The following is a 17,212-nucleotide window of genomic DNA, read 5'->3' as shown; positions in this document are numbered from 1 at the left end:
AAACTCCTGAGGAGTCTCCCCACTTGCCAGAGCTTCTGATTTAATTATGGTCAGTTCCAAACAAGTGATTACAGAAGTCCCAAGGTAGTTCTCATGGCCAGCCTGATTCGAGAAGCATGAGTAACCGCTCCCAAGAGTGGTAGTGCTCTCTCAATCCACTCTCTTCTGTCTCCATTAGTTTTCCCTGTGAATTTGATGCCCTTCCCAATTTTTCTCCCCTAACCCTAAGAAGAAAAAGTCCTCCCTATGCCATATGTGTACAACTTTTGAAGGGATGTCTATGGCTCTGATATATCTCTAAAGTGGCTATCTTTTTTTTCAGTTAAGGGAAAACTGGTATATAACATTATATGTCTGTATACTCTGCCAAGTGATCACTCCCCAAAGTCATTACCATCTGTCACCATGCAACTGAACCCTTCCCCCCACCCCTTAACCTCTTTCCCCTCTGGTAAACACCAATCGGTTCTCTGCATCTATGAGTTTGTTTTTCTTGTGTTTCTTTGTTTGTTTAGAGTCCGCATATGAGTGAGATCTTATATTTATTTTTCTCTGTCTGACTTCACTTAGTATAATATCCTCAAGTTCCATCCATGTTGTCACAAATGGAAAGATTTCCCTTTTTTAAAATATTCAAGTGGTATTCTAATTATATATATAAATATATATTTACATCACATCTTTTTTATCCATTCATCCATTTGATGGACACTTGTTTCCATATTTTGGGGATTATAAATAAGGCTGCAGTGGACATAGGGGGTCTATATATCTTTTCAAATTAATGTTTTAGTGTTCTTTGGCTAAATACCCAGAAGTGAAATAGCTGAATCATATGACAGTCCTATTTTCAATTTTTCAGGAATCTCCCTACTGTTTTCCGAAATGGCCTCACCAATTTACATTCCCACCAATGGTGCACAAGGATTTCCTTTCTCCACATCCTCTACAATACTTGCTATTTCTTGTCTTTTTGATAATAGCCATTTCAAGAGGTATGAGTTGATACCTCATTATCGTTTTGATTTGCATTTCCCTGATGATTAGTGATGCTGAACATGTTTTCATGTGCCAGTTGGCCATGTGTGTGTCTTCTTTGCAAAAAGTCATATTCAGAACCTCTGCCCATTTTTTTAAATTGGTTTGCTTTTTGTTGTTGAGTTGTATGAGTCTTTGCATATTTTGCATATTAATCCTTTGTCAAGTATGTAGTTTGTAAATATGTTTTCCCATCCAGTAGGTTGCCTTTTCATTTTGATGATGGTTTCCTTCACTGTGCATAAGCTTTCTAATTTGGTGTAATTCCGTTTATTTATTGTTGCATTTGTTTCTTTTGCTTTTGGTGTCAGATCCACAAAACATTGCTAAGACCAATGTCAGTGGTGGTAGTGGTGGTTTAGTCGCTAAGTCATGTCCGACTCTTATGACTGTAGCCCCATGGGCTGTAGCCTGCCAGACTCCTCTGTCCATGGGATTCTGCAGGCAAGAATACTGGAGTGGGTAGCCATTTCCTTCTCCAGGGCATCTTCCCAACCCAGGAATCAAACCCAGGTCTCCTGCACTTCAGGCTCTTTACTGACTGAGCTAGGAGGGAAACTATGCCAGTGGGTTTACCGCTTTTGCTTTCTTCCAGGAATTTTATGGTTTCCGGTCTTAAAGGCTTAAAAAGCCTTTAAGCCATTTTGAGGTAATTTTTGTGTGTGGTGTAAGATAGTGGTCTAGTTTCATTGTTTTGTATGTGGCTGTCTATCTTTCCCAATACCATTTATCAAAGAGACTATCCTCTCTATTGTATCTTCTTGGCTCCTCTGTTGTAAATTAACTGTCTGTATATGTGGGTTTATTTCTTGGTTCTCAGTTCTGTTCCATTAACATATGTGTCTGTTTTTTTATGTAAAGTGGCTATCTTTTTTTTCATATGTGAAGTGATTACCATCTTAATACATGAAAGTACATGTTAAATTGATCATGTGGATAAGAGAAGTGTCTTCAGATACAAAAGTGGAATTCAGAAGACAGGAAGACTGGAAGGTAACTTGTTTCAAACTGTAAAAGGACAATCACACAGAAGTCTGCCTATAACATTTACTGGATTGTGAAATACATTCTATAATACTTCTTTGAGAAATATATCTTCATAGCAAAAATATGTGTTAAACTATATGTTTATATAAGTGCTAGTCATCAGAATAATTAATTAAAATAACTTAATGGGCAATGGAAAGGCTAGTAATGTTTGGAGAGGGATTCCAAGGTGGCACTAGTGGTAAAGAACCCACGTGCCAATGCAAGAGACTTAGAGATGAAGGTTTGATCCTTGGGTCAGGAAGATCCCCTGGAGGAGGGCATGGCAACCCACTCCAGTATTCTTGCCTGGTGAACACTATGGACAGAGGGACCTGGTAGGCTACAGTCCATAGTGTTGCAGAGCTGGACACAACTGAAGCAACTTAGCAGGCATGCAATATTTGCATAAGTAATGAAATAAAGGTATACATAATTAACATTATGTGTTTATTCCATAAAATATATTTATCTTGCTTTACTTCTATAAAATCATCAATTATGTTTTAATACTTATATTAGTTCCTGAAGATGCTCTAGAAAATTACCACAAAGTTGGTAGCTTAAAGCAACAGATGACTGGGGACTTTTCTGGTGGGCCTGTGGTTAAGAATCCACCTTGTAATGCAGGGGACACAGTTTTGATCCCTGGTTGGGGAACTAAGATCCCACATGCCCTGGGGAAAGATTCCACAGTGCAAGACCTGATGCAGACTAAATAAATAAATACTTTTTTAAAAAAAGCAACAAATATATTCACTCACAGTTCTGAAGACCGTAAGTCCAAAATCAAGGTGTCAGCAGGACTACTCTCTCTTTAAAGGCTCTAGGTGAGAATCCATTCTTTGTCTTTTCCAGTTTCTGGTGCCTGCCAGCATTTGTTGGCTTGTGGATCCATTACTCCAACCTCTGCTTCCATCTTCACATATCATTCTTGTGTGTGTTTGTGTGTGTGTAAAACCTCCCTCTGCCTTTCTCTTATAAGGACACTTATAAGTGCCATCTCTTAGAACAGCACTTTGAACCCATTGGGTTCATTTTAAAATCCTTTTTACGAATCAGGTAACAGGGATTAAGACTTGATATCTTTGGGGCACCTAGTCAGCCCACTACAGTAATCAAAGATTTCCTGCTTCTATTAACACTAATTGACTAAAGGATTATAAAAATGTATTTTTATTTGAAGTATATAATGTTTAAATGCATTGTTGGCCAGAAACAAATAGACTGCCAGATAGTTTTTCCAGCAAAGATAGGTTTATTCAGGATCATCAGAAAATTGCATTTTGGTATCCACAACCATGGCAAGTCATGTGTAAGTTCCCCTTTCTTATCTCCGAGCTCTATTTAATTGAAATATCTATTTGTTAATTTTTTACATTTCCTTCTGTTGATCAAGATCTTTCTCTGAAAGTCTCCCTGTTAATTAAACAGTCAGGTTTTCTAGTTTCAGTGGGGTTTTGTTCCACTATGACAAGAAGGAGCTTTCCTGGGTGTAGAGCCTCATGTCAGAGGGAAAGTAAACAGATTGGACCTTCCTCTAGTTGCAGGGAGCACGGGCTTCTCTCTAGCTGTAGTGCATGGGCTTTTCATTATGGGGGCTTCGCTTGTTGTCAAGCAGGGCCTCCAGTAGCATGGGCTTAGTTGCTCCATGCCATGTGGAATCTTCCCAGACCAGGGCTCGTACCCGTGTTCCCCTGCATTGGCAGTCAGTTTCTTAACCACTTGATCACCAGTTAAGTCCAGACAGAGTTCTTATATGGAATTCACTGGACTCCACTCCGATGGGTCTCTAATTCTCTGAAATGGTACCTCAGTGTTGGTAATAAGGGCCCACGTGCTTTGGCAGGACCGACTAAGGCTTTCATCAGGTAGTCTGGAGGGTTCTGACCTAAAGAGGTTTAGGAGTCAAAGCTGCAGTCTTTCCAATTATACGGCGGCTAGGCAAGACCGGAACGTTGACCTCTTCCACCCGCCTCCTGGGTGGGCGGTGCAGGATGACTCCACGCCCTCCACTCCTTCCACAGCTCAAGGCTACACCTCTGGGGGCGGGACTGAGGGGGGACCAAGGCCCCAAGTCCCGCCCCTTTCCCCAGCTTGGGGCGGGGCATCTTCACTGGGCATGCTCGGTACTAAGGGCTCGTATTGGTCTCCTAGGCGGAAGCAGGTGCTTTTTCCCAGGGTTCTCCGCGCTGCTGTCATGGCCGCCTCCTTGTTCCGCTATCCGCGCATGGTGTTCTAGGCTTTGTATTTACAGGAACTGTCACCACTAGTCGTCGGCGTCTTGGTCGCTCTTTCACTTTCTTTTTTTTCGACTCCTGTGTGACCCTCGTGGGAATCTTTAGACTGCAGCTATGTCCGGGGTGATGTGGACCCCGGAGCTGGCAGTTCTGAGGGGCTTCCCTACTCAGGCTGAGCGGCAGCAGTGGAAGCAGGAGGGAGTCGCCAGTTTGGGTGAGAGGGGTGCACTTGCCAGGGAGGGACTTAGGCCAACGTGAGGACTGTGGGGAGAAGAGGTGGCGGCGGCTGGGTTTTCATCCCTCCTGTATTTTTTTCCTACCCAAATCTACCTGATTTCTTAAGGCTTCAGGTTGTTGCATCCTTGACCTGGTGGGCGTGGTCTTCAGGTTCTGTATTTGTCTTCACCCTAAATTTTTCCCCGTCCGGGGATTCTTTACCGTATGAGCTACCAGGGAAGCCCTCAGTAATAATGTCAATTATTTTTATAATCTCTTAACACTTATTCAGTCATTTAATCTTTATAATAGACAAATAAAGTAGACAGTACTTTTATTCCCTTTTTGCAGATGAAGACATTTAAGTACCGATTGGTTAAGTAATTTATTCAAGGTCTCACAGCTGCTAAGTACAACAACTGAAATGAGGCAGCAAAGATGTAATCTTGTAAGCAAAGCACATTTACCAGAGAAATAAAGAGTTAAAAGGCACATTTACTACAGGGTTATAGGTACACGTTGTTGTGGGGTTTAAGCTGGACCCAAAGAGAAATATCAATTTAGGACAGTGTGTGTGTGTGTGTGAGTTTAACACAATATATATGTATAAGTGGGGTGTGTGTGTGTACGCACACACCTGTGTTTGGGTGTTATACACAATAGGTGCTTCAGCAGAGAGGTAGTTTCTGAAGTGTGAGTGTGGAAGTCTTAAGGAAGAAATCAAACTTGGCCTGATTTTTGATTCAAGAGTAAGACTAGTAAGTGGAAAAGAGTTCCCCAGGAGGAAATCACCAGTGTAAAAGTGTGGAGGCAGGAATGTGCATTTGGATATTAGGGGAACCATAAGTGCACCAGCTTTTCACCAGGGAGTATGGTTGGGCTTCCTTGGTGGCTCATAAACAGTAAAGACTCTGGCAGCAATAAAGGAGACCTGGGTTGGATGCCTGGGTCCAGAAGATTCCCTGGAGAATTCCATGGATAGAGGAGCCTTGTGGGCTGCTGTCCATGGGGTTGCAAAGAGTTGGGACAGGACTGAGTGACTATCACTTTCACTTTCATGGTGGGGGTAGTGGGAGCCAGATGGTAAAAGGAAATGTTCTAAGGAAACTTCTGTTCTCAGTAGGATTCCTTTTGAATTGTCAGCAGAAGGATGATGTTCCTTGCTAATGAGGAATATTTTTTCTAGGTCTAACTTCTGCCTTCATCCATGATATGGATGAGCACCTAATTCTAGGAAAAGTGATGGAATTTGCATAGTACTTTGTGATTAATTTATAGGAAGCATTCTAGATACATACTTATTTTTGCATACTGAAATGGTAAGTGTTACCCTTTACAATATGAAAATAGTAGTTTTTTTGATTATAGTACCAATGTTTTTTCTATTACAGAGAGTGGATCTTTCCTACAGTTGTTGCTAGAAGGAAACTACAAAGCCATACTGTTAAATTCATTGACTCAAAGTATTTTAAATTCAGCAACGATAACTGAAGAAAAGATTGACAGCTACCTAGAGAAGCAGATAGTAACATTCCTGGATGACTCAGCAGATTTGGACAAAACCAGAAGGTGGAATTTTATTTGAGATTTTCATAGAGAAATGAATTTTGAATACATTTGGTAGTGTCTTGACAGTGTGTAAGGCACACTGACTTTTGTGGTTTTTGAAAAACCTGGCTTTATGTTTAGTCAAGACTCTTGATGTACGTAATAATCTATGTAATAGCTTCTGTCCAGAGGACCATCGAGAATGAAAAGGTGAAGTGGTGTAGAATGTCAGAGGTTCGTATATAACACTAACTTTGATTAGGTGGTAGCTGCCAACCACTGAGCTTCCAATTGCTTAGGTCTCATAGGTTTTAGCCATACTTAAGACTTCAGACCTTTCCTTTTAACATGAAAGTGTACACTATCCATCTGGCTATGTGTAGATTGCTAAGTGAGAATTGTAACTACTTTTATTTTTAGATTGTTATCTTAATGTTTTTATTAATGGAATCCTTGGTTGATCTTCTTCCATTGATGTTTATATAATTTAATAGTATTTAGTATAAGGGATTGGAGAAGGAAATGGCAACCCACTCCAGTGTTTTTGCCTGGAGAATCCCAGGGACGGGAGTCTGGTGGGCTGCTGTCTATGGGGTCACACAGAGTCGGACACGACTGACGTGACTTAGCAGCAGCAGCAGCAGCAGTATAAGGGATAGTTGCACAGCAGTTAACCTAATTTTTTCAGTGGCTTATATTTTACTCTTGTAAGTTTGTTAATATACCTTTCTTTTCTCCCCTGTCTCTGGCAACCATGTTGTTTTAATTTTCTTTAAAACATATGCAGTTTTGTTTTATCATAATTTGTAAGAAATGACTTCATTTTAGTTCTTCAGCAAATCAACTGCTGTGCTTGGTGTTGAGGTTGTAAAGATGAATAAAATGTAATCTCTTTCTGTTAGGAGTTCATAAAAGAATACTACTATAGACATTTGACTTAACAAATGTTCATTTTTATTTTTCTGGCCTACTGGTGGTTTTTCGTTCCTCTTGCGTCGTTCTGTTATTTCGTTGTCAGGTGTTTGTGTGTTACCATGGCTTTGTGTGGTGCACATGAGGACACACATACACACAGATGCATTGTACACCAGTTGACCAGAACTCTGCTTGTCACATAGAGCTGAGAGGAGACATTTCAGTTACCTTATTTTGAGGTATTTGAAAATTAAACTGTATTGTTAGCTCTCCTTGAGGATTTTGATTTTTAGTTACAACATTTACATTAAGATCTTGCTGCACACCTGTTTCCCCAAGTTTCTTAAACTTCTAACTACAAACAGCCTCTATTCTTTCTTTGCTCTGCTCTCAGTTGCGCTGTGTCCAGAGCATTCTGGATTACCATAGGCTTGTAGGTTTGATTTTTTTTTTCCTTAAAGAATCTTCCATTTTGAGATAGGGCCTAGGGAATATAGGGGGATTTCTGTAGCTTCATGCTGAAGAAAAAGTAAAAGCAGTCCTCCTCTTCCTTCAATATTCCCTAGGCCCTACCGCAAAAAGGAAGCTTCTTTAAGAATTCTTGGAGTCACAAAGAGTCGGACTGGCTGAGCAGCTTTCACTTTCACTTGTGTCTTAATCTAAAGGTTGTCAGATTATCTCTAGTGGGTCAAGGCCAAAGTGTCTAAGAGTGATGCTTACATTTTTAAAAGGGTTGGGTAAAAAGAAACACGTGTGACCTGGAAAGCCTAAAATTCTTTCTCCTTCACAGAGTAAGTCTACCTACTTACTCCTGTCTTCAGCCAAAGCAGGACTGAGAAGAAATAGTTCAAGTGGAATATCTATGTGATTGTTGTTGTTCTAATAGTTTGTAGTGCAGATCAGTAACATGTTTGGAAACAACTTTTTATTGTCAGTGTTCTTGTGTATAAAATCAGCTTTTCACCCAGTCAATGTCAGAGCTGTTAAATAGAATGCAAGACAAAGTTCTCAGTATCTGATCAGGTCCTAAACCAGTGCTGTGCAAGAGAAGTTTTGTGATGATGGAGGTACTCTGTATCTGCTCCATCCAGTATGGGAGCCAGTAGCCAGGTTTGGCCATTGAATACTTGAAATGTAGATAGTGTGACTGAATTTTTAAATTTTATCTGTGTGTGGGTGCATACATAGTTGTGTCCAACTCTTTGCAGCCCCATGGACTGTAGCCCACCAGGCTCCTCTATCCCTGGAATTTTCCAGCAAGAATATTGGGTTGCCATTTCCTTCTCCAGGGGATCTTCCTGACCCACGGATAGAACCCACATCTCTGGTGTCTCCTGCCTTGGCAGGTGGATTCTTTACCACTAGCACCACCTGGGAATTAATGTAAAGAACCATTTGTGACTCAAGGTGATTGTGTTGGACTTTGCAGACCTAAACTGTGTAGATTTAAAAAAAAAAAAAAATTTTTTTTGTAATACTCTCAGATAACCTTACTGTTGACATTTTTCTTAATAACACTGAAATGAAATAGTAGTGTATTCGTGGTTATACATAATGGTTTATGTTTATTTCTTTATTCTTATATGCAGACAACAGAAGATATTCCTGCTTGGTGTGAGCAGTTTGCAACTTTTTGTTCAGAGTAACTGGACAGGCCCTCTTGTTGATTTACACCCTCAGGATTTTTTGCCATCTGTTTTGTTTCAGCAGTTCAATGAGGTATGCTTCTTGGAAATGTCATATGTAGGTATTATTGTGTTTATTCTTTAGAAATGGATCTTTATAAGCCACAGTTAACAGTAGGTAAGAGAGAAACATGACTTCGTGGCTTGTACAGAACCTACTAAGAATGCTTGTTCATTGATCAGAGTTTCATGTAATTCAGAAGTTCCTTTGTCAGTCTGAAACTCCTCTTCAAATGCTCCTCATTTTATGGAGCTCTGTTAGCTGCTCTGTTTATTAAAGAATGACAGCTGCACCAGTCCTCCAGCTGCATATTTTACCACAGCTACACAAAGATATTTTCTGAAGAAGTAGAAAGTCTGGAGATCTGTTTAGTTTTGTTGCAGAAAAGTTTTGCGGCTGTGCTTGAAACAGTTCCTGGGGAGGTTTCCTTTGTGTCACAGATATACTTATTTGTATGTACTTAAAGTGTCTGGCTCAGCGGTGCTCCATGGTGATAATGATTCTTAATATCCATGAATGTAAATGATGTTGTTCACCTGCATCAGTACGTCATCAGTAGATATTGCAGTTTGAACTCAGTTGTGTTTGAGCACAAGTACCTAGGGCTTGGGGGAATATGACATGCCCTAAGAAGAAGAATGGGCTTCCCTGGTGGCTCAGAGGTTAAAGCGTCTGCCTCCAATGCGGGAGACCGGGGTTCAGTCCCTGTCGGGAAGATCCCCTGGAGAAGGAAACGGTAACCCACTCCAGTATTCTTGCCTGGAGAATCCCATGGACGGAGAAGCCTGGTAGGCCACAGTCCATGGGGTCGCAAAGAGTCGGACACGACTGAGCGACAGAACGGAACGGAAAGAAGAAGAATGATAACTGAATTATCCAGCCACCTCAGAGAATTGCAGCATAACTATTGATCACTCAGCCTGGAAAAAGGGCACCTTAACATCCAGAACTTACGCAGTCAGAGAGACTTGTTCACTGCTACCTGGTTTCTCAGAATTAGAAATAGCTGATGAAAGGGAAATGGAGTTGTTAGAAATCAGTGTTAATAATTTGATGAGAATTGCAAAAGCAGTCATAATCTGAAGCCATAGCAGTTACCGCTGTACAGTCTGTTTACTGAGTTGTAATGTTATATTGTGATAGAATAACTAAGATTTATAGTGCTGGCTCTAAATCATTATTGAAAGGTTAAAAGCCCTTCCATATTTTATGTCTAAGAAGGGAATTTAATCTATACCTTACAAAAGTTTTTGTCCAAAATGATTACAAGTAAAATCCCCAAGATTTTGGCACTTAAAGAGATGCTTTGATTATCTATAAGTTTACGTATACGGAACATCTCACTTCTTTGACTGTGTATGAAACAGTTTCTGGCCTCTGTTGCTGTACAGTGCGGGTTTGAAACCTACCAAACAAGGTTGCAAATCTGTCCTGAGCACTGATGTGTGGTTGGAGTGGTGCTTCATTCCCCTGTGTTGTATCGATTTGACATATCCTTTGATGAGAAGACTGAAGCTCACAGTGGTAAGAGAAACTTGCAGAGGCCTTATAGCTGGGGGATTGGAACCCACATTTTCTGGGTCCAACTCCAGTACTCTTTCTGCTGGGCTAGTGTGGAAGCACCTGTGGAGTCATATAGCAATTCAGACAGTACATAAATGGGTTACATGAGAGAGTCAAACTATAAGAAGCATTGAAATGAATAAAGAGATGTGAGGAAAGTGAATTTTGTCTGAGAAGACCTTTTAGTCAAAAGTGGACCTTGAGGTAGAACCTGAAGGGTGACGAGGGAAATGGATCGGTGGGGAAGAGGAGGAAATACATTCCAGATGTAGTTACGTGAGCACGAATTTAGAGGACAGAGGAGTACGGTGTTTGTGAGGGCTGTATGAGAGTGCTCTTTGAGCCTGTTGGGGCAGCAGGAAAAGATGGGGCTCAGGCCACATCGTAGGAAATTTTCACCAAGACCTTGATTTTAATCTTTTTATTATAAGTACATCTTACTCTCAAAAAAGCATACCAAACGTGTGCAGTTTAAATAGTAAAACATCTTTGTTTCCACACCCTGGCTTGAGAGAGGGAACAGCACCAGCCTTGGAGAATGGAATTTTCTGACTGCTCTTGCTTAGGTGTTGAGCCCCTTTGCCATTGCAGTGGCTCTGTGGGCCCAGGGCTGGGAGAGCCTTGGAGCTGGTCTCGTCTGGCTGAGCGGCCTTCTCTAGCTACCTGGTGTGCACCGCAAATCATAGCATCTTCTGCATGAGCTCTGACTTGGAAAAGGTTGGAAAAGCCTTAGAAGGTCTCCCGTGTGTGCTTCTTGGTGACATCCCCAGCCCCCTTTCTCATGAAACGCTCATGAATGTGATGTTAACATTCCATTGCTTTCTTCATAGTTTTAGCACTTATGTATGTATGTATCCTCAGAGAACATATTGTTTAGTTTTGCCAGTTTCTGAACTTTATATAAGTTAGATAAGCAGGGTGACAGTATATAGCCTTACATACTTCTTTCCCGATTTGGAACCAGTCTGTAGTTCCACGTCCAGTTCTAACTGTTGCTTCTTGACTTGCATACAGATTTCTCAGGAGGCAGGTCAGGTAGTCTGGTATTCCCATCTCTTGAAGAATTTTCCACAGTTTGTTGTGATCCACACAGTCAAAGGCTTTGGCGTAGTCAATAAATAAATAAGTAAAGCTTATTTAACTTATATGCAGAGTACATCAGGAGAAATGCTGGACTGGATGAGGCACAAACTGGAATCTAGATTGCCGGGAGAAAGATCAATAACCTCAGATATTCAGATAACACCATGCTTATAGCAGAAAGTGAAGAACTAAAGAGCCTCTTGATGGAAATGAAAGAGGAGAGTGAAAAAGTTGGCTTAAAACTCAACATTCAGAAAACTAAGATCATGGTATCTGGTTCTGTTCAGTTCAGTCGCTCAGTCATGTCCGACTCTTTGCGACCCCATGAATCGCAGCACGCCAGGCCTCCCTGTCCATCACCAACTCCCGGAGTTCACTCAAACCCATGTCCATCAAATCGGTGATGCCATCCAGCCGTCTCATCCTCTGTCATCCCCTTCTCTTCCTGCCCCCAATCCCTTCCAGCGCTCCATCCCTTCATTCTTTCTGGAGTTATTTCTCCACTCTTCTCCAGTAGCATATTGGGCACCTACCGACCTGGGGAGTTCCTCTTTCAGTATCCTATCATTTTGCCTTTTCATATTGTCATGGGGTTCGCAAGGCAAGAATACTGTAGTGGTTTGCCATTCCCTTCTCCAGTGGACCACATTCTGTCAGACCTCTCCACCATGACCCGCCCGTCTTGGGTGGACCCACACAGCTTGGCTTAGTTTCATTGAGTGAGACAAGTTGTGGTCCGTGGGATCAGATTGACTAGTTTTCTGTGATTATGATTTCAGTGTGTCTGCCCTCTGATGCCCTCTCGCAATACCTACCGTCTTACTTGGGTTTCTCTTACCTTGGACGAGGGGTATCTCCTCACGGCTGCCCCTCCTGACCTTGAACATGAAGTAGCTCCTCTCGACCCTCCTGCGCCCGCACAGCCGCTGCTACTTGGACGTGGGGTTGCTCTTCTCGGCTGCCGCCCGTGACCTCAGGCGAGGGGTAGCTCCATTACTTCATGGCAATAGATGGGGAAACAGTGGAAACAGTGATGGACTTTATTTTGGGCTCCAAAATCACTGTAGATGGTGACTGTAGCTATGAAATTAAAAGATGCTTGTTCCTTGGAAGGAAAGTTATGACCAACCTAGACAACTTATTAAAAAGCAGAGACATTACTTTGCCAACAAAGGTCCATCTTGTCAAAGCTATGGTTTTTCTGGTGGTCAAATATGGATGTGAGAGTTGGACTATAAAGACATCTGAGTGCCAAAGAATTGATGCTTTTGAACTGTGGTGTTGGAAAAGACTCTTGAGAGTCCCTTGGACTGCAAAGAGATCCAATCAGTCCATCCTAAAGGAGACCAGTCCTGGGTGTTCATTGGAAGGATTGATGCTGAAACTGAAACTCCCAATACTTTGGCCATCTGATGCGAAGAGCTGACTCATTTAAAAAGACCCTGAGGGGCTGGTGTGTGGGGATGACCCAGAGGGAGGATAAAGGGAGGCGGGAGGTGGGAGGGGGGTTCAGGAAGGGGAACTCATGTACACCCGGGGCGGATTCATGTCAATGTATGGCAAAACCAACCAATATAATATTGTAAAATAATTAGCCTCCAATAAAAAAAAAAAAAAAGACCCTGATTCTGGGAAAGATTGAGGGCAGGAGGAGAAGGGGACGACAGAGGATGAGATAGTTGGATGACATCACCAACTCAGAGGCCATGAGTTTGAGTAAACTCTGGGAGTTGGTGATGGACAGGGAAGCCTGGCATGCTGCAGTCCATGGGTTTGCAAAGAGTTGAACATGAGTGAGTGACTGAACTGAACTTTATATAAATGAAATAAATTGTGTTCTGTGACTTGCTTTGCTTAGACGTATATTTTTGGTATTATAAAGTATTCATTTTTACTGTTGCATAGTATTCCAGTTGTATGAATGGACCACAATTTATATATCTGTTCCACTCTTGACGGCCACATGGGATGTTTCCGTTTTTGGTAGTATATTATATACCGTGCTGTTGGGAATACATCTTCTGGGAATCATTTGTAAGAGTTTCCAAGCACAGCAAGACTTAAAAAAGGATAATGTTTGGTGCAATGAGCTAAATGAAGGAGGCTGTTTTTACTGCCCGTCCCCTTCCTAGGGCTGTAGCCAGGCACCCTGAGGACTGAGAGGACTGCTGTTTCACCTCATTTGTGAATGCTTCCTAGGACTGAGTTGGGAAGCTCTGCTGAGGACACGTATCCACGAGTGGAGTTGCTGTGCTTTAGGGGTATGAGTGCTCAGCTCTTCTTACTTGTGTCAGGTTGTCTTGGAGAAAATTATTCAGTTTGTACTCTATCAGCAATCTGAGAATTTGGAAGATAGAGGGAGTTGAAGTTTTTAAATTGCGGAGTGGCATATCAGTATTTTCCAGTTGTCATTTTCCTGTGTTTATTGATGTTTCATAGTTCTTGTGAGGACAGATATTTTTGAATATACTTCATGGTCTTGGAGTATAGTCATCAAAGCCAAATTAATTTTCCCTGCCTCCAACTTATGACCTTGGCATTTTTAGCACTGTTGTGTGACCACTGGTCTAACCAGCCTCAGGGGAATAGCACTGCAGGTTAACGTTTGAGTAGGTCCCTCTTACACATAAAAGTTGATCTTCTAGTAAACTGGTTTTATATCAGATGTATCTCAGGCTTCCAGATGTTGACTTTTTTTCACTGTCCTGATTAATAAGTATTTTTATATGTCTTGTGCTCTCTTGACTGAGGAATTGTTGCTAAGGCAGTTGTAACTTTCATTTTATCTGTTTTAGTTGAAAATATAAACATTCCTCTTTAAAATTCAGCCATTTTTCCAAACCTCTGTAAGCATGGTTACAGCTCGGTTGGAATATCAGTTTTAGATCACAGAAATAGACAGAGACTGCTTCACTTAAGCAGAAGATAGAAAAGCATTCAATTTTTTGAAAATAATGACACAAAATAAGTTTGGGAAAAGAAATTTGTTTGTTTATTCATGCATTCACTCCTTTACTTATTTATTATTTGCCCTGTTAATGACATTCTCCGAGAACTAAAGAGAAGAAGGTTTAGTAACCAGCCTCTGACTTTGAGTATCACAGGAAATGAGATCCAAGTAGTATATCACGGAATATCTCTTTGTGTAATTTTCTGTTTGTTGCCCTGTTAGTCATCTGTTTGTTATCTTTAAGGATTTCATTAGAAGATAGTGATCTAAATTTGTGCTACATCAGGTAGATGTCTTTTTTGTCTCAGTGTGGTTAGAAAAGGATTCTTTTTCTTAAAGTCATGTCTGTAGTTCACCAGTTTGGTTGGGATGTTAGGCAATAAAGATTGTTAAGTCCACCTAAAAGGCAAGATGATTTGGTGAGGCTTCAGGTCCAGCTTGGGCATGTTAGGCAGGGTCTTCTCTCAAGTCCTTATAGATTTGCCAGTGTAATTGGTACCTCCCCCTGGAGGTCTCGCAGGGAACCTTAGACTCATCGTATCCGCACTGGATTCATGGTGAGGTTCTTCTCCAGCCAGGTCCCCTTCTGTGTCTGTGTCTCAGTTACTTACACCCCCGTCGTGCAGTTGTCCCAGTCAGGAGGCTGGAAGTGATCCTGGCCCCGTCCTGGAGGACTTCTTTGTGCTTAGCCTAGGTCTGAGGGGAAGGTGGCATGAGATGGTAGGAAGAACACTGGCTTGGGAGTTGGAAAACCTGGGCTGTAATCTCTGTTCAGCCACCAACTTTGGGTGATTTTGGACTGAACTTTTTTTGTTCTGTTTTCTTCTAAGATTGAGGCAGTTGTAATACTTCAGAATAGTTCCTTGATTATTGAACTTTAAAAAAAAAAATTCATTCTGCCCTCCATGTGGGTTAACAGTAAGCTTTATTGATGGTTTGCCGGTGGTCATTTGCAATGTCTTTATTCCTCAAGTACACTTTTCAGTGATGATGAAGGGGCTGTTCCTTTCGTACCTTTATTGAATGTTTTTATAAAACGTTGAGCCTGGCACTGGCATCAGTTGGATTGTTTAATCGTTACAAGAACCGTGTGAGGTGTAGGTTCTGTTATTTGATTTTATAATTGAGGAAACTGAGGCTCAACTAAAAGAAATCTGCCTATGCCCACAAACTAATAAACAGTAAAAGGACTCCATCCTGTGTCGGTGACTTAGAGCCTGTGTTCCTGATGTTGAGCATTCCTGCTGCTGATTTTGTGGCAGCTGTCAAAATTATTCAGCCCACATTTTAAAAACATGAGTGTCTGGTCCAGTGTAGAAAATCTGTTCGGTTGAGAAATGGATTTTTCAGAGACCTCCCTTTTGGGCAGCCTCTGTTCATGTCGATCCGTGATTGTATTCCTGCTCAGCATCTGATATGTAAGACTTTGTTGTTCTTTGGCCTGATGGTAATTAAGGGGCAGCTGTGGTTTATAATGACATTAGCTGACTGGTGAAGCATATATGAAACGTAGGTGTTTAATATGAATACTTTCACATAGGGATGGCTTTACTGAGAAAACACTTTGTTGTAAGTAAATCTGTAAGATAATGGTGCCTCTTCAACAGTAGCATTTTCTTGATTGTTCTGTTTCTCTAAAGTATAAGCAGATGGGTGGTCTTTGGTCAGGGCAGGCTGGAATTGTAGATCTCTAAAGGCAGCCATGAAATTAAAAGATGCTTGCTCCTTGGAAGGAAAGTTATGACCAACCTTGATAGTATTTTAAAAAGCAGAGACATTACTTTGCCAACCAAGGTCTGTCTAGTCAAGGCAATGGTTTTTCCCGTGGTCATGTATGGATGTGAGAGTTGGACTGTGAAGAAAGCTGATCGCCGAAGAATCGATGCTTTTGAACTGTGGTGTTGGAGAAGACTCTTGAGAGTCCCTTATACTGCAAGGAGATCCACCCAGTCCATTCTAGAGGAAATCAGTCCTGGATGTTCATTGGAGGGACTGATGCTAAAGCTGAAGCTGCAATACTTTGGTCACCTCATGCGACGAGTTGACTCACTGGAAAAGACTCTGATGCTGGGAAAGGTTGGGGGCGGGAGGAGAAGGGGACAACAGAGAATGAGATGGCTGGATGGCATCACCGACTCTGTGGACGTGAGTTTGAGTGTACTCCGGGAGTTGGTGATGGACAGGGAGGCCTGGCGTGCTGTGATTCATGGGGTCCCGGAGAGTTGGACACGACTGAGCGACTGAACTGAACTGAACTGAACTGAAAGGCATTTATAATATTAGGACTTGGTCCAGTGCCAGTTGCTGTGTAATAGATTAATGATTGTGTTTCAGAGCTGATTAACTGGAAAATATAAGACATACAAAGGTTAATTTTTTTCTGAATTATTTGATCTTAATTTTTTTTCCAGCTCAAAGGACTGGATGCATTTGTTCTGAGTCTGCTTGTTCTAGATGGTGAATCAATCTACAGCCTGACCACGAAGCCTATCCTGCTGTTATTAGCAAGAATTATCTTAGTGAATATAAGACATAAACTGACAGCTATTCAGGTAAGGAAAGAAAACGAGCCAGGAGATTCAGACCCAGGTGTGGCTTTTGTGCTGATTAGCATTAGACTTTAGGTGTGATGCTGACAATGTCTTGGTATATTTATTTTCTAAGTCTCCCTTAGGTATTTAATTTTATCTCCCCTAATGAGATTAGTATAAAATGAAACATTGTCTCTTTGATAGAATTGTATATATGTTTGTATGTATGTATGCATGTGTGTAAGTATTCATTCTCTGAACCTTAAAAGTGGGTTTAGAAGCATCCATCACAGTCTTTTATGAATTTCATGTAAGGATAATGAGCAGTAGCCAGAAGCAAGCATAGGACTTACACTTCTTGGCTCATGTCCTGCGTTGATTGATATTTGGGTTGGGTTTAGTAGAGCATTTGTTCA

General features: G+C 41.4%; 1 protein-coding gene across 2 annotated transcripts in view; it reads left to right on the top strand.

The window, feature by feature from the left end:
• Nucleotides 1-4,241: 4,241 nt before the first annotated feature.
• The window catches only part of TTC27 (tetratricopeptide repeat domain 27), a 176,963-nt gene continuing 163,992 nt past the window's right edge, over nt 4,242-17,212 (top strand). For both annotated transcript variants that reach the window (XM_055399033.2, XM_088841553.1), the window contains exons 1-4: nt 4,242-4,518; nt 5,912-6,089; nt 8,573-8,702; nt 16,677-16,817. In XM_055399033.2, coding sequence (XP_055255008.2) covers nt 4,419-4,518; nt 5,912-6,089; nt 8,573-8,702; nt 16,677-16,817 — 549 coding nt within the window. In that variant the 5' untranslated portion in view covers nt 4,242-4,418. The remainder of the gene's footprint in view (nt 4,519-5,911; nt 6,090-8,572; nt 8,703-16,676; nt 16,818-17,212) is intronic.

The sequence above is a fragment of the Moschus berezovskii genome, chromosome 11 (assembly GCF_049115385.1).
Source record: "Moschus berezovskii isolate FMDL1 chromosome 11, NW_MosBer_1.0, whole genome shotgun sequence".
In the NCBI taxonomy this organism is placed as follows: domain Eukaryota; kingdom Metazoa; phylum Chordata; class Mammalia; order Artiodactyla; family Moschidae; genus Moschus; species Moschus berezovskii.
This window is presented reverse-complemented; position numbering and strand designations above follow the sequence as displayed.